Here is a 20,327-nt window from a genome sequence, read left to right as displayed (position 1 = left end):
TCTCATCCAGTAGGTGGGTCGCCTGTTGTTAGCTGGTGTCTGTGCCCTCAGGATGGTGAAGGTGACCAGGGTGTCACTGTGCCAGGGTAGCGGCTGCTGGGGACTGGGGGAGTTAGAAACGGGCCCCTGGCCAGCTGGAGTTCCAGTTGCCCCCACTGAAGATGGTGATGAAGGGGCCCAAGATGGAGGTTCTCACTTTCAGCTGTGGGGAGTCGGATCGAGTGGGGGGAGCCGGGCAATGGTGTTGGACCAAGAGTTCAGAGAAGCGCTCGTGCAGTGTGTGGCTGTCACTGACTCCAGAGCCTGTGTGAAGTCCCCGGGGGGCAGGCAGGCCACTGCACAGAGGGGACTATCTCCCAGCTGCAGAGTCCCAAGATGGGACCACCAGGGGGCCCACGCTGGTAGATGGGGGTCCACATGAGAGTGACGGCCATGGTTCCTATGTGTGAGAAGCTGCCGATGTCCTGCACGGAGTGATGTGGGTGATTTCCCCTGGTGGGTGGCCGAAAGTTCTGCGCGGGAGTTGATGGTGCCCGCTGGAGTACCTGACAGTCCTGCATGGGCAGGTAGTTGGGAGATCCACTCTGATGCTGAGGCCTGGAGCCCTGGAAGGGCACAGTGGCCATGATTCCCACCTGGGAGCAGGAATCTCATTCACAGAGAAGCAGTGTCCCACAGCTTGAGTCCTAGGTCACAAAGTGACACGGAATGCTGCCTCCCTCTAGCCCACCATCTTGGATCTCCTTCCTTTTCTTTTAATGTTGGGAATTGGAGGTTGAACCCCCAGGGGCTCTACAGTGACCACATACCCAGTCTTTTTTATTTTTTATTTATTTTTTGGACAACGGATCTCACTGAGTTGCCCCGGGCAGCCCTTGAATTTGTGACCCCCCTGCCTCAGCCTCCCAAGTCACGGGGACTGCCACTTCCCCTGTCACCAGCTGAATTCCAGGTCGTGATTGATCTGGGGGTTCAAGCTCTCTGCAGGGGGTACCTGCCCACCTGGGAACGTAGTTTTTGCCCTTGTCTTTTACACCCCACGTGCCTCAGTCTGCTTTGCTGCCAAAGGTAATGTCAACCATGGAGCCTTAAGACAGTGGGCCGAGGAATAGGGTGAGGTGCAGAACTTTCTGAGCCAGAGGCAGCGGGTAGGAGGCCTTGGTGAAGAGAGGGCTCAGGCTGGAGGAGGACCAGCGGAAGGCGACACCAGGGAGTGGCTGCTGAGGTCACAGCCTCTCCAAAATGCTGGCACCTTGAGCTGTCAGTGAGTGGTGCCCTGGGCGGGCTGGAACCGCGGGTGTTTCTGAGCTGGTGCTGAAGGGCTGAGGCCCGCAGGAGCTGTGGGGAGGCCATTCTGAGGAAGCCAGGAGAGACTCGGGGACCACCTGGACGAGGTGGTGGGCAGGTAGAGAAGGACGCGGAAGCACACCTGGGAAAGGACCCGAAGCCGGCAGAAGAGTGTCAGGTGGGCTGGGTGGTGCTCGGGGGTGAGGACCGGCTTGGGGAGCTCCAGGCCTCGTCCCAGGGAGCACGGGGGTGAGGCGAGGGTCCGCCTTGGACCCACCGCAGGCCTCACAGCTGCTATGTCCCTGTCTGTAACTCAAGGCCGCCAGTGGGTGTGTGACCTGTCAGAAGTGGGAGGGTTGGAGGATGGCTCCTGAAGGTGAGCATCTAGTGACCACAGTGTGCTGCCCCAGACGCGCCTGCCCAGGGCCACAGGCAGGCAGGTGAAACGCAGGGCATCCTGGGCTGAGAGTCGCTGCCGCCTGTGCTCCATCGTAGGCAGCCTGAGCCCATGGCCCACCAGGGCCCCACGTGGAAAGAGCTGGGCTCCTGGGCCCCGCTGGTTCTGCAGTAACGGGGCAGGGATGAGCTCGCCCCTGGCTTGGGTGGTTGCTGCGTCTTACACCCTTCTCTCTTCTCCGTTCCTGGATATTCAACATCTATACTCTCAGGAAATTCTAAGCCAATAAAGACTGTCCAAGATCCAGTGGAGAAGCAGCACCAGGTTTGTGTGGGTGGTGTAAGGATGGATGTCCTTGTTGTGTGTGACAAAAGGTGAGTCAGTGCCAAGGCCACATGGAGAATCTGTTCACGTGCTCATTGGCTCTCTCCATGTTCAGCCCTCATCCCCTTGACTCTCGTGGGTTGTGATGCCTCTTCCTGTATTTTGGATACTCGACCTTAACAGGTACACGACTGGCAAATATTTTCCCCTTCTCCGGATTTGCTGTTTATTCTCTTGATCATGTCCTTCAAAACACAAAAGGTTTTGATTTTTATGAAGGCAAATTTGCTTGAGTTTCTAGTGTCCTATCTGAAAACTATTTCCTAGCCCAAGATCCTGGTTTATGCCAGTGTTTTCTCAAGAGTTTTATAGTCACAGCTCTGAAGAGCAGTTGGTTCAGGCAGGGATGTAGCTCAGCACCAGAGCACTGCCCTGGTGTGAGCAAGTCCTTGGTGGATCCCCGATCGGGAGCACACGTGTGTGTACACACACACACACACACACACACACACACAGAGTTAGGGAGGGATCCAGCTGAGGTAGGGATCCAGCTTCGACCTTGGTCTGGGATCTCCAGTTCTAGCAACATTTGTTGAACTTTGTTCTTGCCCACTTGACTGACAGGTGCTCTTTCTATTGAGTGGAACAGAGGCAGGGGTTTGCCTTAGGACTGTCCTATCCCGTCCATCTTCGTGTCTGTCCTGTGGCAGTACCACACAGACCTAACCACTGTTGGTTCGTGGTAAGGTTTGAGGTCAGGAGGTGTGATCCTCCAATTTGTCCTCAAGATTTTTGAGCCAATCTGAGTCCCTTCGATCCCCATAGGAATTTCAGGACCAGCTTGACAATTTCATAAAAGAAGATAAAGTCCTCTGGGATTTTGACAAGGATTGCTTGAAATCACTCCATCAGGGCTGGGAGCATTGCCCACTAACACGAGTCTTCAGCCATGAACACACGGCGATCATGAACACACGATGCTTGGAGGCCTCTTTCAGTTTTTTTGTGGCTTTCAGTAAACAGGTCGTACACTTCTCTTGCAGAAACTTCACCAGAGGAAGAGAGGGATGGTGGGACAGCCACAGAGCCGTGCAGACCAGGTGAGGGAAGCCAGAGTTCCCTTGGCAGCCGAGGCAGCTGGGCAGAGGAGCAGGCTGAGGGGCCCAGCTGGGTCGTTCAATGGGCTTAACTCATCATATTTTTATGAAGGCAAATCCCAAAGAACCTCTGGTTCCAGTGAACTGGAGCATCAGGCACAGAATTACTTGGCTCTAATCAGAGCTGAGAGTAGGAAAGTATCTCTCCAAAATTGGAGGTTTTCTCAGCTCCTACCAACAAGTATTTTATAGACAATTACCACCCTGAAGAACCCTGAAGGGGATACATGGTCACATACATCTCAACTCCACGGTTTCCATAGTCCAGAGTCCTGTGTGAATTAAACCACACAGAGGGAGGATGGTGTCGTCCCCAGGGCACAGGTGACGTGAGGATGGTGTCCCCGGGGCACAGGTGGCGTGAAGCAGGTGCTGACCCAGGGAGTCACAGCAGGCTCCAGGAACAAGCCTGTGGCCTTGGCCTCTCAGGAGACACGCTGCATATCCACAGCTGCCCCCTTCCAAATGTCCGACCAGAGATTCTCTGCATCCGTGGGTGTCCTCCCATGGCCGTCATCCAACACTGGACACTTCCCCTCTCAAACCCTGCACCTCGACAGTCACTCCATATGGCCTCTGCCACCAGGCCCTGGGCTGTGTCCAGGAACCCCCTGGGCACCTGACATAAATGGAACAGTGTGGCCTTGGTGACGGGCTTCCTTGACCTGGCCTCAACCATCAGGGTTTATCGATGTTGTCACGGTCAGCCCCTAGTGGTGCCCGACAGCTGGGCCTTCCGTGGTGTCTCCCTCTGTCCCCGGCTGGTGAGCCTGGCTGGGCCCGCTCTGAGCTGCTGTGAAGGATGCTGTGCTCAGAGGCAGCGATGGCGACCGGAACCTGGCTCCTGTGAGATTCTGGCAGCAGAACCTGGTGTCCAGCGGCCTCAGAAGACTGGCCTGAGGAGCCGCCCCACGTGCTGCTGGGAGAGCCCGTCAGGCGGTGGCGAGGGAGGCGTGACTGCAGTCCCAGAGCCTGGAATGTGTCGAGCTGGGCTCTCACTCCTCTGGGACACCACAACATGCCGACCGTGTGCTAATACGCCTGATTCTTCCTACGACTGACAGGAATCCAAGAGAAGCCATGAGAGTGGGGCTGGAGGTGTATGAGGAAGTGGGGTCCCCGGGGCCCCTGTGGGGGCCGAGCTGGAAGGTGAACCTGGGCTCTAGGGAGCTCTTCGGGGTTTGCAGAGGTGGCTGAGGAGGAGGCAGAGCAGCCTGGGTCCAACCGGCGCGTCTTCCTCCCTCCTGAGCCCCCAACCCCTGTGAGGGGGACCTGGGCCCAGGCTCCTCAACGCAGGCTCCCGTCTCCTGGTCTCCTTCCAACAGATTCAGGGAGGGTCTGTCAGCGGCTTTGCCTCGCGGAGATAGGACGTGGAAGTCTTCATCCTGGTTCAGAGACTTCTGTAGGAAGTCACTAATCACGTGACATGGTGCAGAGACTCCTGCTGTGATTTTTGTAAGCACCAGGGTCGGACCAGGAAAGTGAAGGTCTGAGGACGTGGGTCTGGGTGTTGAACAGGCTGGTGAAGGCGCTGGGTGAGCGGAGGTAAAGGGCGAAGCCCTGTTCTCATGAGTGTGCAGATGCAAGGAAGAGTGAGTCTATAACCAGCGTGGAGATGAGAGTCAGCAGGTGACGACGGCGTGGCTCACGGCCCCTCCTGGCACTCTGGGCCAGCCTGAGCTCGTAAGTAAGGTCAATGCTCTTTCTTAAATCTCTCACCCCCCACAGGAGGTCCTCAAAGGTGGGGAGCTGGAGCCCAGAGCACGGGATCCGTGTCTCTGATCTCAGGGACACTGCGGTGGAGCTGGGACTCCAGGGACCACGGCCCTGTTCTGTGGAGCAGGACCCCCAGGGCCGTCCATAGTCGGGGGGACTGCACGCCTGTCCCACAGGTGGAGGTTTTAAGGTCATGGTGCAAGGCCCTCAGCTGCCCCGAGCTCCTGACTACATAGGTTACTCCACAAAACCCGGTGCCCACAGGTCCAGGCCCTGTTAGGAACGCTGAGCCCCTGGGAGTGGGGAAGCCCCACGCAGAGTCCAGGCAGAGACAGACGGTGAGCAAACAGAAACGCAGCCCGCAGGTCTGGGGGTCTGAGAGAAGTCAGGGTGAGCAGAGGCTGGGGCTTCTGAGGGGCCGCCGCTGCAGGGGATGAGGGGCAGCTCCGTCAACAGTGCACAGCCAGCAAGGACAAACGGCCTGGCACTTGGGCTTCTGCCCAGGACCCATGGTTCTGCCCAGGGCCTGTCTGCATATTTACTGCACCTGCCCGAGTGGACGGCGTGTTGGATCCTGGGTGTGTGGGTAGTAATGGCCGCGGGGACCTAGCACAGCCATCACTGTGGACGCCCATTTCTTTTTGGTGAGTGCATCCAGATTCTCTCTTGAGGTTCATAACCCCTCTTCGCCGATGGCTTTCTCCCCGCTGTGTTTCACTTGTACCAAAAGCCACTCTGCTCCAATTCTGTCTTCCTGCCTGCCTCGGGCCAGGAGGTGGCCATGTGGCAGCCAGATTCTCCAGAGTTGGACGCACACCCTCGCTTTCAAAGAACTGCCGACTGGCCAGAAACCAAACTCTGGTCGACGCTGTTCACAGAGGGGCTCCCGGACGTGCCCGGGGTTCTGCACGGCAAGTCGGGCCCAGGGAAGTCGGTGTTGGCCCAAAGGCTCATGCTGAGCTGGGCGCGGGGCACACTCCACGACACCTTCTCCTACGCCTTATTTCTCCAGGACAGGGACATCCGCAGATGGAGGAGAGCATTTTGCAAAGTTGATTGTGGCCAGACTCCCAGGCTCCAGTGGCAGAGATCACGTCCCGGCCTGAGAGGCTGCTGTGGTGGTGGACGACTTTGACCACCTGGACTCCATGCTCAGAGAGCGTGACAAGCGGCTCTGTGGAGATGGGGCTGAGGAGCAGCCGGCTTGCATCCTAGGGAAGTGCTGCTGCTGGGGTCCTCCCGGATGGCCACCATCACACACGTGGGCATGGAGAAGCTCAAGTCCCTGGTTCAGTGCCCTGTCACCTGATGGTGCAGGCATGTCGGTGGAGAGGAGGACCTGGCTGCTCCTCGAGCGCATCATAGATGACCCTTACCAGACCCAGCTCTCGCGCTCGGTGGTGGGCAGTCACTGGCTTGGGCCAGCGCCAGGTGTCCACGGTGTGCCCACTGCTCGGCATGGCCCTGCAGCTGGGGAGGGGCTTGGCCCCTGTGTGCCGCCTTCATGTTCCGCCAGCTCAGGCCTCCGAGACGTGCCTGCCACCAGGCTCCCTCAACCCGGGGGAGAGGGTGACTCTGCAGGGCTTGTGTGGGATGGCGGCCGAGGGCGCGTGCACCACAGGCTCCAGGTTCTACGAGGACAACCTGCAGGTGCCTGGGCTGAGGGAGGCCGCGCTGTTTGCCCTGTTTCACCTGGACGTCCCCCTCCAGGAGGACTGCAGGAGAGCAATCGCCCCTTCCTGCACCCTGGCCTGCAGGAGTTCTGCGCCGCCCCGTCCTACCTCCTGGAAGGGCTGGAGAGGGAGTGGGGCTGAGGGAGCTTCAGCAGACGTCCCGGGCTCCTGCTGCTCTGGATGAAACGGTTCTGGTTCAGACTCGTGAGCCAGGACATGCTGAGGGCGCCGGAGGACCTTCCGGGCTGCCCGGTGTCCCTGGCAGTGAACTCTGCTGGCCCTGCAGGCCGCCACGGCCACCCCAGGACGTGCTGGACTCCTTCCACTGCCTGCTGGAGCCTTGGGATGGAGTCTGCCTGCTCGCCGTTGAGCAGCTTACAGGAAGTGTGGCTTCCCACCAGCAGAGGGAGGACCTCGTGGCCTCCTCCTCCGGCCTCAGCACTGCCAGCGTCTGCGGGAGATCCGAGTGGGCGTCAGAGACCTTCTCCAGGAGCCAGCTTGCCGAAGGGTGCCCCGGGGTCCCCCCAGGCGAGCGTCTCCTGCGGTTTTGTTCTGGGGCTGGGGTTTGACCTGGTTCCAGAAATGGCAGGGCCCACATGATCCTTGTAGGACAAATCACCCAGACCCCTGGCTAAGATGACTGGACTGAATCTGGCCAACCGTGGATAAGCTCCTGGACCACACTGGCCCACGTTGAGGGGGTGGATCTGGGCCTGGAACCCAGGGGCTGTGGTGTTTTCCAAAGCTGTCTATCAGTTGGATCCTTGTGACTCACACGCTGCGCCGCCCTCTAGTGCTGTGCTAGTAGAATTTTCTGCAATGATGGAAATGTTCAATGACACCTTGACCCATATGGCGGCCACCAGCCACGTGTGCCTGTTGCACTCTTGACATGCACGAGACTGAGGAGGTAAGTGGACCTTTGATCTTCTTCCACTGCGACTTGCTTATATTCACGTGGTCCTAGTGGATGGACTTACCATATATGCTCCGTGGCGCTCACCTGTCCATCCAGTTGCCCATCCTCCCGTGACCCACATAGAAGCCCAGTCTCTGTCTAAACCCAGGTGTACTACTTCCCCGTCTGTGAACTCAGGGATGTTCCCGACTACCTGAGCCCATCTCCACATCTGCAAAAAAGACTTGATGGCGTCAGCCAATCTGGCTGTCATGAGATGGTGCAGACAGCCAACTGTCTGGGTACTTGTCGAGCGCACAGATATTGGGGGGGTAATATCATCAGTGCTGACCAAGGGCTGGCTTAATTCAGCAGAGAAGACTGGTTTTGAATTTTAGCTCTGCCTCTAATAAGCTCTGTGGCAATGACAGCATGGGGAAGTAGCTCCAACCCCTTGGACGGCAGCAGATTCACACACAGAGGGACCTAGGTCAGTGCTTGGGAACAGCCAGGCCTGACCCGGCAGCTGCACGGGGTGGGGATGATCAGCTTCGACTGCTCTGCTGGAGGAGCTCGCACTGGGGCAGGAGAAAAGGCACCTGGCCTGATGCCTTGCTCTGCCCTTCCGCGGCCAGGGGAGCCCGGGCCTGGGCACTTTCCTGCCGAGAAGCTGGGAATATGTTCCAGGGTGTGCTGAGCTGGCTCTGCTCACACCTGGTCCTCGCGGCCACACCGTGTGTGCCGCTCAGCACTGCCACATGCTTCCAGTTCTATTTGCAGGTGACAGACGGCTGCATGTTTGAGGGGTACACTGTGATCTGATGCAGGTACTGAAAGCAGTTAATCAAGGTAATTAGCAAATCCATCCTCTCCCCGGGGGAGGATTTCTGTGTGGGAGGACATCTTAAGCCACCATTCAAGCAGCTGTAAGATAAATATGAACTACGGTCGCCACGTTGTACCAGTGATCACTGGAACCTGTTCCTCCTCACCGAGCTGTTGTCCCTTGGCCGGCGTCTGCCCTGCCCACCAGGCTCCAGCAGCCGCCACCCAGCCCATGATCATGGGACGTGTTCAGATTCCTGCGAGGTCGCTGCTCGTCCCTCTGGGCCTGGGTCACCCACTTCCCATGCTGTCCTTCAGATTGACTGTTAGCTTTTTTATTTATCCCTTGAGGCACCCTGGTAAGATTGGGCAGTGCCCTGGAGAGGTCAGCCCCGTGGTGAGGTGGCCACCATGAGCAGGTGGCCACTGTTTCACAAGAGAATCGATATCGCTGATGCTGGCTCTGCTGCGGGTCTCTGGGACCGAGTCTCGGACCCGGAACTGTGACTCCATCACCCTCCTTCAGAGGCCCTGGCCGCCCTGCCTCTAGCTGCTTCCGAGTTCACACCCTGGGTCCCCCACCTCAGAAGTCACATGGTGGTTGTCCTTCTGTGACCGGTTTGCTCCTCTTAGATCAATATCCTCTGGATGCATCTGTTGTTGGAAATGGAAACTTCTTTTTTAAGGCAGAATAAAACCCCATTGTGTGTAGAGACCACATCTTTCTCCATGTCTCGGCTGATGGACAACAGGTTGCTCCCAGGTCCGGGCTGTGGTGCAAATAGCTCTTCCGGGTCCTGACTTCAGATCTCTGGGGTGTGTGCACAGAAGTGAGATGGCTGTGTCGTGCCCTGGTGGTCTCTGTTTCTTGTGGGATGGCCACGCTGTTTCCACGGTGGCTGCAGCATCTCTTGGGGGACCTAGAACTTGAGCAGGAATGTGGTTTGAGCTCACGTGGCAGCTCCTACCCACCCTCCTGCTCCCCGACAGGCGTGGAAATGCCCAGGAAGCGTCTGGGGGAGCCTGTCCGCAATGCACGAGGCGGGTCTGAAGGGCCCTCTTGCCGTAACCTGCGGTCTGGCTGCCCATTGTCCCAGGGCTGCTGGTGTCCAGGTCCGTCCCTCACATCTGTGTCTCCGACAGGCTGCTGTAGAAGCCCCCGTGGACGAGTCCTGGGAACTCACCGGAACCTGCAGCAGGTCAACCTGGGAAGCAGCATCCTGAATAAACGGGCCATGAAGACACTGCATCCAGCTGAAGTGGCCGGCCTGATGTAAGGCTGCCCAGCCCGGGTACAAGAGCGTCTCCTCCCAGGACTGTCATGGTCTCCCCGCACCCCGAGGGAAGGCCCAGCCGTGACCCCAGTGTGCCGATGGAATACGTGCTGTGGAAGGTGGCGGGGAGTGACTGGAAACCGTGCCACCAGATTGCTCCCTTATTCTGGCTCTTGAAGGATGAGTAGGAGTCGGTTGGGAGGGGAGAACGGGAGGAGAGCTCATGGTCGGCAGGAGGCAGCCCCAGGATGAGGGCCATCAAAGTCGCGGTTGCTGACCTCCCCCTCCACCCCATCCCTCCCTCTGAGCCGGGCTGAGGAGTTTGGCTCCAGAATCAGGGGTGATCCCTCCTCCTGACACCCCGCAGCCTGGACTTCCCCGGGGCTTCTGCCCTCAAAGTGTTGTTCCCTGGGAGCCTGGGCCTCCCCCCAAGCAGTGTTCCGTGAGCACCATGGTGCCCAGCGGTGGTGGAGCAGCACGCACACCCCCAGGGTCCGCTGAACGCTCCTGTGGTGACACTGATCCTCGTGACTCCTGATCCCCGTGGCCCACACTGGCGTCCCGTGGCTGAGCTGCTTCCCCTGCTCCACCCTGCGCTCAGCAGGCTGAGTCTGTCCTGCACACTCTGCCCCCAGCCAGCACTGTTGGATGCTGGTCCTCTCCTCCTGGACCGTGCTCTCTCTGGGCTCCTGTATGTCTTAAAATTAAATGGCGACTTGAGAGCCGGCACAGGAGAAGGGGAGGAGGCAAACCCAGGAGGCCAGGCCCGTCAGTGTCTGGCACCTCATGTCCCCTCTGCTCTGCAGATTTAAAGGTGCAGAGGGCGCGCCCGGCCTGCGGCCCCGCGAAGGACGCTCCTCATCAGACGCTGGACCTGGCGGCTCTGTGGGAGGCGGAGGTGGAGGGCCTGTGGGGCCTGTGGCAGCCCAGCTCCTGCTGGGGGCTCTGAGCTGAGCCTTGGCTCCACGTTGGTCCTTCTGCTTTTTATTCTGAAATAATTACAGAAAGTTTCAAAAGCAGAGTTGGGAAGATGGGGAGGCTGGGGTGGGTGGTGCTGCGGATGACTCCCCCCAAGCAGGTCTTGGTGCCACTCAGTGGCACCATGAAAGCTAGCTGGCAGCGACCTGCATGGCCACAATGACAGCAGGCTCTGCTGCAGACACAGCAGTGACAACCTGCAGGCTTCACAAGGGTGAAAACGGCCATCGCAGGAGGTGGCTGCGCCCAGGTGGCTGCCCTCCTCCAGGGGTCACGGCCTACGTGACCGCACCACAGCCATTAACACCAGGAGGCCCTGGCACACGCGAGTCCCTCCTGTAGCCTCCTCGGCCCAGACCCCTGCCGTCCTGCACTCAGGACGCCGCCCGGCACCGCCGCTCCTGGTCTCATGCCTCCCTGAGCCTGGTGGCCCCTGGTGCTCTCCGTCCACTTCTGGGGTTGGTGCTGCCGTAAGATAGGACCATGGAGTCATGGCCCGAGACCACAGCTTCCTCCCAGCCTGGGCCCTCAGGTGGGCTCCTCTGTGGCTCAGTGCCAGCAGGTGGCCAGGCCATGCCGTGGTCAGCTTAAGGTTTCCCTGACCAGAGGTGTCTTGGGGTGTCCAGCTTCTGGCAATGACCGTAGCTTGTGAGTCGGTCAGGGTAGCTTGGTCAAAGATGCTGCGCCCATGGCCTCTGCGACGGGCAGCCTGGGCCCGGCTTCGGGCTCTGTCACCGATGCCCAGCGGCCATGAGAGACCAGGTGTTGGGCCGCTGCCGTGTGGGCTTGGGCCTGCGACTCGGGCCCTGCACCTTCACGGTGCAACAGCGTGCTGGCCAGAGACGTCCTCAGGGTGAGAAGGGCCCCCGGTGTGTGGCTCCCGGGGGGAGGCAGCTGCCAACTCTCCTCCCCAGCCCCCCATGCCCTCCTCCACTGGTGGGGCCTTGGGTTCAAAGGGATAACAGGGGACCTTGCCAGACAGGAAGGAGGTGGGCTGTTCAGAGCCTAGAGCAGGGACGGCAGCTTCCCGGAGGCACACTGGGCTTGTTCCTGGTGGCTCCGACAGGCAGGATACCTCCGTTTCCCTCGATGCTATATCCCCAAGGCCTATGGACATGGGGCCCGTGTCATATCCCAAGGGTTAGTGGAAGGATGCGGGGAGGCTTGGCTGGCTCTGCTGTCGGGACATGACGTGGACAGCAGGTGGGCAACGCTGTGGAGGGTGGGCTTGGAGTCCTGTGAGCGGGTCCTTTCACCGAGCAGACATCCTGTTCACAGAACTGAGCTCGGTTGGCGCCCACAGGCTCCTCGGCCTGGAGCTGTTGGCAGCATTAGAGGAAACTGAGAACAGGCAGACCCTTCCCTCTCTCATCGCTGTTCTAAGGAACACGGCACAACAGCCCCGGGTGGCATTCGTGCCGTGTTGGGTATCATGCCACCTCCAGGTGACAGTCCATGGGGGACCACCTGGTCTCTGCGAGCATTACATCCTTTTGCATCTGGGGCATTTGGTACCCAGGGCCGGGCTGGCACAGAGGGGCTGCTGGAGGGGTCAGAGAGCTCCGTCACCACCTTCGCTGGCTCTTGCGAGCCACAGACCTGCTGCGAGGCAGGCTGCGCAGTGTGGTCCCGCTCCACGCGTGATGAGCAGGTGGCCATGGCTGGCGTCGGTCGCACATCTCACGTGCTCAGGGGGCGGGCACCATCCCTGGTTTTCAGAGGGTAAGCTGGGCGGTTCCAAGGATGTTCAGCTGCCTGCCAGGCGGGTGGTTGAGTGCCCGGTGGACCTGGCATGGAACGCCAAGCCACAGGCTAGATGCACTTCCTGCCATCAGACTCGGCCTGGGGTCCTGGGTTGGGCCTTCTGGCAGATGCTGGGGGCTGTCTGTGGGCCACACAGTCCTGTGGCTGCTGGGTGCAGCAGGGAGCCAGGTGAGCCAGCCTCTGCCTCTCAGAGGTGACGTTCTCAGTAGGAAGGTGGACGTACAGGGACGCCCCCGGGTGTGGGGAGCTCAGTGGGTGAGGCGGGCAGTGCGTCCAGCTTGTTCTGAAGAAGTAAGACCTGGGAGACCCGAGTGAGACCTGGGCCGGGCAGCGCAGGTGCAGGAGCAGCGTCCAAGGTGAGCGAGAGCTGGCCATCACGCCGCCTATCTCTGCAGGCTGGACTCCTGTGGGGTGACCCCGCCTGCTACCCACCCATCTCCCAGATGCTTGCCACAGCCACCAGCCTCAAACCCCTCAGCCTGGCAGGGAACCAGGGGGCGGACGAGGGCCTCGAGCCACTCTGCACAGCCCTGGGGACCTCACAGTGCCCCCTGACGGAGCTGACATGATGGCTCCCCTCCCCAGGGCTGAGGCCCTCTGCACGATGGGTTGTCCCCCTCCACCCAAGGTGGGGACAGATGGGAGGGTGGCCTTCTGGAGTGCCCCAGTCAGGAGGACCCAGGGAGTCCTGCTTCTGAGTCTGTTTGGGCAGCGGCAGGAATCTGCCCTGGACAAGTAACCCCATGTACCCTTGAAGCCAAGCAGAGCGGGAGGCGGTGACTTCCACGGCTGGGGGACTGGCCCCCAGTGACTGAGGCAGACTCCCTGAGCACCCGGGTTCTGGCACCAACTGGGTCAGACAGGAGGCAGGTCCCGCAGAGCGTGGCCACGATCCCGGTGGGACTCCTCTGCCTCTGCCCAGGGGAAGGGGAGGACAGGTCCAGGTGTGGTCTAGCAGCCCTGCGGGGCACCCTGCCCTGAGCTGCTGGTGGGCAGGGAGAGCTGTGTGCCCGCAGCTGGGCCACTGTCAGGCAGCGAAGCAGGGACCCGACCCCTGGCTGGTCTCCAGGCTGTGCCCTGGCTGTCGCTGGAGCACGTCACCTAGCTCCAGAGTCACAGCCAAGGTTGAGAACGACGGCACAAATCACCCTCTCGAGGCCAGAGGATCCCAGTAGGAGCCAGGGGCCCTCCTCCCTGGCCAAGCCGCCAGGCGGCGTCCTCACAGGAAGAGCTCTGTGGTCCTCGAGGGCCCCTGTGCCAGGCCCACGGCACGCGGACGGCGCTCGCCTAGCCACAGGCCTGGGAGAGCGGCCATGGGCTCTGGTGGGCCCTGGCTTTCAGGTGCAGAGCTTCTTCAAACAGCCGAAGCCAGGCGCCGTGGGAGCCTAAAGCCACACGGACAGGGTTCCCACAGGCTCACAGTGCTGGGGACAGGGACAGGAAACTTCACCGGGATGAGGGAGGTGCTCCAGGGACAGACCCCTCACCTCGTCCTGCACACGTCCTGCAGGCTGGACACCTGTGGCCATGAGGCCACAGGCTGCCAACTCCTGGCCTTGGCCCTCGTCAGCAGCCGCAGCCTGATGCACCTGTGCCTGCCCCAAAACCAGCTGGGGGCGAGGGCTGAGCCTGCCGGGCCCCCTCCGGCTGCTGGTCTGTGCTCGTGAGGCCGATGTGAGTCTGCCTGCTGCCCGAGGGTGGCCACACGGCTTCCTCCCAGAGCACAGAGCTGGGGTGGGGTGGGGGATGCTGCCACCAAGGGACCTGAGACAAGCGTCCCCGGGATCTGCAGGATGAGGACTGGTCCCGGGACCCCTACAGATGCCTCAGCAACTTAGGGAGACCCTGTGTCAAAGTACCAGAAATGACAATGGCTGGGGATGTGGCTCAGTGGTGGCCCAGCTCTGGGTTCAGTCCCTAGCCCCACGGGGAACAAAGCACAGGACCTCAAGTACAGTGGCCTTCCAAGCCCGAGGCTCCCGGCTGCACTCCGGTGCTGGGCCTGGCGGCTGGAGGGGTGCCCCCCAGCTGTCCACGCCTTATCCCTGGGGCCTGTGAATGGGCCCCCTCACGTGGCAAAAGGGACTTCGTGGTTGAGGTTGAGGATCGAGACACCTGCATGGATTACGGGGCTGGCCAGGGGCAACCCGGGGCCTTTACAAGGAGGGTGCAGTGAAGCACAGGTGGACATCCTAGGGATGTGTCACCAGCCACGGCGGGAAGCGGCTCCTCCCTGGGCCCGGCGGTGGAACACGGCCCTGCTTCCCGCTCGGCCCCAGCCCAGGGGGCCCCCCGTGCTGAATGGACGTCCAGCACCATAAGGTGGTGGGTCTGAGTCCTAGGCAACTAAGTTGTGGCCCCTCGCGAATGGCAGCCACAGGAAGCTGGTCCTCGGGGTAAAAGGAAAGGTCAAGAGGAGAAGAATCTGGTGCCCCACATGCCCAGTGCCCCTGGCCGCCCATCCTCAGAGCTCCGCAGCCCTCCTGACCAGGCGCGGCCCTTCCCGAGGGGAGCAGGCCCCACCCTCCCTGCCTGCCCTGGTGTCCCACAGACTGGACCATGTGGCCTGGACGTGGCGGGCTGCGGCTTCCTCTCATTGGTCCTCACGCACAACCTGTGGTGACACTCCTGAGCCTCAGCAGAACCCCGTGGAGGACAGGGGTGAAGCTTCTGTGCAGGTCCCGTAGGACCCTGCTGGGGTGCGCACTGCAGGGTTGGCCGGGGCTCCTGGGGTCCACAGGAGCTCGTCTCCCCCATGGCAAGCAGATGTGTTGGGTGCAGATGCCCTGTGCTGCAGGTCCTGGCCGTCAGACTAACGCACTCCTTGATCCGACCTCAGAGGGCACCACCATCGCAGCCTGCAGGCGCTAGAACGTCAAACCCTTGAGAGGGTGTGGGAAGGCATGACACAGTACTCCACTCAATGGTGGATGTGGCCTTTAAAATCCCCTACAGGTGGGCACTTCCCTTAGGTCCTTTGTCTCAGTCATGAGCACTTAATAGCATTGTCTCTCAGGAACAAAGAGAGAATTGGTAGACCAAAGAGCAGGTCCATTTTGAAATCTCTGCCCTCCCACTAGTGAGTGGAGTTGGAGAGATTGTCTTACTAGCCTGTGGGTGCCCTCAGTACAGATCCCCACTGGTGTCAACCGGCCCCCTGAGCCCTACTTCTGCATGGGATAGAACTTCACACTCAGTCGACTGGAGACGGGGATTTTGCACTAACTGCTGGGGATCAGGGGCCCTCAGTGTCATTGTAAGGCACAGCCTCCACCCTGGTCCTCAGATGTGAGCCCTCATAGCTCAGTCCCTCCCCGTTTTGAGCCACATGCTTCACAAGGACTTTCTGACCTGGGGGTCACTCTACTGTGGTTTCCAAGCTGAAGATGCAAGTCAAATGTCCCTTGCCCAAGGTGCCTGAGCCAGGAGTGTCCTGGACTTTGGGTTTACCCCACAGTTTGAAATGTGTGTAGATGGAGACGTGGCGGCGGGGACCCAAGTCGACACACAAGTCACTTCTTTCATGTACACCGTACCCCGGGGCCTGAGGTGGCTTCGTGTAGTCTGCAGGGAACCTGGGTTGGCCAACCTGTCCCGCAAGCAGGGGAGGGTGTTGCCATTAGTGGCATCTCGTAAGAGCTGGGTTTGATCTTGGAGCACTGGGGTTCATGAGCCCAGCCTGTGCAGTGCAGACCATCCATCATCGCCACTCAGATGCGCCTGCCGTCCTTCCTCAGCCGCTCCACCCCGCTGCTGGGGACCCCAGGAGCCAGGCCCCTCCAGGAGAGTCAAGCTCTGACATCCTCACTTCCTTTTCCAAAGATGGCCCCCCAGCCACAGGGAGTGAGTGAAGCCCACTGGGTCTCTAAGCCCGCCTGGGCACTGTCCCCAAGATGGCCACCTCTGCTCTCCGCAGGTTGGTTGCCAGCTCACCCTGGCCAGCTGCAAGAACCTGTCCTGTGTGACCTCCACACACAGGCAACTCCAGAGCTTGGACCTTGCCACCAACGTCTTGGGGGACAGTGCAGTGACAGTGCTGTGCGAGGGACTGTGGTAGCCAGGCAGCTCGCTGAGGAGATGGGGTGAGCTCCTGGGATGGCCTCGGAGGGGGGCCCTGTGAGGAAGCTGGGGGGGGCCCAGGTGTGGAGGAAGAGGTGCTCAAGGTGGAGGAGGAGGGGCTCAGGTGGACCGGTGCAGCCTGACAGGCCTGGCCTTCAAGTCCAGCCTGTCCTGTGGATGAGATGAGGGGCAGCAGGGCTTGGGAAGGAGGTGCCCAGGCAGCCCGGGTGCTGAGCAGTGGGGGGGCTGGTGGACCTGGTGTGGCGGTCAGCACTGGAGCGACCTCCGCAGTGGCTCCCAACCCCAGGGGGCGCCAGTCATGGGGCTCTTTAGGACTCCGCTGGATCGTGCATGGGACCCAGCTCAGCCATGTTGGGACCTGCCACAGCCCACGGGAACCTTGGAAGCACGCCACGCGAAAGGGACCACACACACAAGGTCACGTGTGTTGATCCCATCAGTTGGGGATATGCAGGAGAGTCAGCCCCACAGACAGGCGGATGCGGGAGAGTCAGCCCCACAGACGACAGGCGGATGCGGGAGAGTCAGCCCCACAGACGACAGGCGGATGCGGGGGAGTCAGCCCCGCAGACAGGCGGATGCGGGAGAGTCAGCCCCACAGACAGGTGGATGCGGTGTCAGGGCCTGGGAGGGGCAGGCACAGGGCCATCCCCAGGTGCCAAGGAAGCTGGGGAACCACGAGGGGACGTGGCCACAGCCTGTGAGCTGCCCGGGGGCTCTGCTCTACTCCCTGGGGTCCACCTGGGCACCAGCATTGCAGGCTGAGTGGCCCTCAACCAGGACACGAGCCCACCCCATGAGGCCGTCTCCAGGACCCCCGCCAGCCCCACATGGCCCTCCCCAGGACCTCCGCACACCCCACGTGGCCCTCCCAAGGACCCCCGCACGTCCCATGTGGCCCTCCCCAGGACCTCCACCCTGCTCCACATGACCCTCTCAAGGACTCCCTGCCCCACATCACCCTCCCCAGGACCTCCGCACGCCCCACGTGGCCCTCCCCAGGACCCCCGCACGCCCCACATGACCTTCTCAAGGACTCCCTGCCCCACGTCACCCTCTCCAGGACCCCCGCCAGCCCCACGTGGTCTCCCACCCCAACTCACCCTCTCAAAGACCACCACCCGCCCCACGTGGCCCTCTCCAGGACCTGCACCCACCCCACAAGGCCCTCTCCAAGACCCCTGCCCACCACATAAGGCCCTCCCCAGGACCTCCCCACCCCACGTGGCCCTCCCCAGGACCCCCACCTGGCCCTCCCCAAGACCTCCCCCTGCCCCATGTGGCCCTCCCCAGATCCCCACCAGCCCCACGTGGTCTCCCGCCCCAAGTCACCCTCTCAAAGACCACCACCCACCCCACATGGCTCTCTCCAGGACCCGCGCACACCCCACGTGGCCCTCCCCAGGAACCCCCAACCCCACGAGGCCTTCCCCAGGACCCCCACCCGCCCCATGTGGACCTCCCCAGGACCCCCACCTGCCCCACGTGGCCCTCTCCAGGACCCCCGCCCAACCCATGTGGCCCTCTCCAGTACCTCCACCAGCCCCACGTGGCTCTCTCAAAGACCACCGCCCTCCCCACATGGCCCTCTCCAGGACCCCCGCCCGCCCCACATGGCCCTCTCCAGGCCACCCTGCCACCCCACGTGGCCTTCCCCAGGACCCTACCTGCCCCATGTGGCCCTTTCTAGGACCCATCACCACGTGGCCCTCTCCAGGACCCCAGCCCACCCTACATGGCCCTCTCAAGGCCACCCTGTCATCCTACGTGGCCCTCTCCAGGACCCCCCCACCACGTGGTCCTCTCCAGGGCCACCTTTGGTTCCATGTCCTGTCACTTTATTGGTCCCCTCTGGGCTGTGGCCTCCACCTGATATGCTCCCCACGCCCACCGCCCAAGACCCAGGATCCACAGGCTCTGGAGTGACAGGCACAGGCGGGCTGGTGGCAGGGGCACTTGGGGGTCACGGACGTCACTTCCTACCTTCCCGGCATCAGATTTCCAGCTCCTGTCTTCCCTTCCAGTGACATTCATTCCAACCAACTCCGTTCCCATGACCCTCTGGGCCTACCTTGATCTTCCTGGGACTGAAACCACACGCCCCCCCCCCCCCCCCCCGTGGCACCCCTTGTGAGGAACGCATGGGACGTGCCGCCAGGGAGCCTGGGGTCTGCACCTCTGCCTCCCTTCTGCAGACTGCCCGTGGCAGAGGCCCCACAGTCCCACCTAAGCGCCTGCTGTCCCTACCGGTGCCTCTGTGCTCAGCCTCCCCAACGACATTTTCTGTCCTCATAACTGTTCCAGAACCAAACCCAAGACCTGACCCTGGGCCCAGCCCACTCTATCGCATGAGTGTAGAACCCCCAAATCTGAAGTGAGCACACAGCCCTCCCCACCACCCGCAGGGGCCTCGCTGCCGCGTGCCTGTGGAGCCTCTGAACTCCTCCTCAGGCCACAGCTCTCCGGCCTCCCCGCTGTCAGGGGTCAACCCTCAAAGCCTGGGGAGACCACACGGTCCAGCCTGGCCCTTCCACTGCCTGCGGCTGAGCTCTGGCCATGCGCTCTCCAGGTGCTCCGCAACGGTGGGGTCCTGCAGGTCCTCCTGTGCCGGGTGTGCGCGGCCTCCTGGCTCCTGCTCTGCTCCGCCTCCCGTCATTCTTCCCAAACTGTGATTTGAGTCATCCAGCAGCCCTCGAGGGGAGCTCAGGGGCAGGAGTGTCTCCTGGGGACATGTCTGCACTGGGAAACTTCAGGTCGTTCCTGGACCTGCCCAGCCAGAGACGGGGTGCAGACCCCACTGCTTCTTTGACATGGAGGTGAAATCCACGGGTCGCTGCAGGACCCAGCACTGATCCTGGCTTGTTTCTTGGGCACCTGCTGTGGCAGGCTGGAGGCATGCAGACTGACCACTCATCGCTGGAGATGCTGTCCTCGGCCCTGTCCTGCAACCTGCATCTGACCAGCCTGGACCTGCTGTGCAGGGACTTCGACCCTCAGGGGCCCTGGCTGTGCTCCGCCTTGGCCCGGCCCACGTGCAGCCTGGGAGAGGAATTGGGTGAGTCCCTGGAGGGTGTGCTGGGCACAGGCCTGCGTCTCTGGCAGGCAGACTAGCTGGTAAGAAACAGCTGCTGGGGACAGTCGAGGGTGGCTCGGCAGCCAGCTCTGTCCCCACTGAGGGTGCTGGCTGTGCCCCAGGCTCCATGCTGGACCCTGGGGCACAGGGACGAGGAGATGGAGGCACAGCGTCTCGTCTCAGGAACTTGCGTTCAGGTGGGCTGGGGAGGGTGAGGAGAGACTCTGCAGATACCCAAGCTCAGAAATCACCAGGGTGGCGCCAGGACCAGCAACGGCATGGCAGGTGTTGCCTCGGCAGCTGAAAGCAAGCCTCGGCCCGGGCACCCCTGCGCAGCAGCCGCACTCAGCAGGGGGCACCCTGAGGAGCCTGCACTGAGGGGCTGGGACACTGGTGTGCTCTCCCAGGAGGGGCACCCCTGGTCTCGGGGTGCGAGGAGAGGGGCTAGGAGCGTGCGGGTTCTGCAGAAGCGACCACACGGGTGTACTTATCGCCGCGGAACGGCACTGGGAAGAGGGACGCGGGCAGTTCTGTGTGTATTAAGGGTTAAACGAAAAGCTAAGTTTCGGGATTGCTGCAGACGGTCAATGCCATGGAGGGAGGGGAGACAGGAGCGGTGGATTTGGGGAGGCTCACGCAGGTCACCTCACCGCAGCCCACAGCCCCCCGAGTGCACAGCGAAGTGGAGCTGGGAGCTGTCCTGGCTGAGTCGAGGGCAGAGGCTCCTGCAGGTGGAGAGGAGGGAACAGTGGTGAAAGCTGCAGTTGACGGGATGGTGGAAGACAAGCCGACGGTCAGGGAGACCCTCAGTCCAGATTGTCCCAAATCTGACCATTAGGACCCAGGAAGGCCTCCAGCATCTCTGCATCTATGATGTGAAG

General features: G+C 61.4%; 1 protein-coding gene across 1 annotated transcript; it reads left to right on the top strand.

Annotated features, from left to right (window-relative positions):
- The first annotated feature begins 6,835 nt into the window (after positions 1 to 6,835).
- On the top strand, positions 6,836 to 18,818 carry LOC308638078 (uncharacterized protein). Its single transcript, XM_081275083.1, has 5 exons — positions 6,836 to 7,464; positions 9,421 to 9,550; positions 10,358 to 10,449; positions 16,210 to 16,375; positions 18,398 to 18,818. The coding sequence occupies exons 2-5, from the start codon at positions 9,513 to 9,515 to the stop codon at positions 18,447 to 18,449; spliced, it is 348 nt and encodes a 115-aa protein (XP_081131209.1). The 5' UTR covers positions 6,836 to 7,464; positions 9,421 to 9,512; the 3' UTR covers positions 18,450 to 18,818.
- The last annotated feature ends 1,509 nt before the right edge of the window (positions 18,819 to 20,327 follow it).

Source organism: Spermophilus citellus, assembly GCF_964194105.1.
Source record: "Spermophilus citellus genome assembly, chromosome: 18".
In the NCBI taxonomy this organism is placed as follows: Eukaryota; Metazoa; Chordata; class Mammalia; order Rodentia; family Sciuridae; genus Spermophilus; species Spermophilus citellus.
Note: the sequence above shows the minus strand (reverse complement) of the source record. Positions and strands in the feature narration are given on the sequence as shown.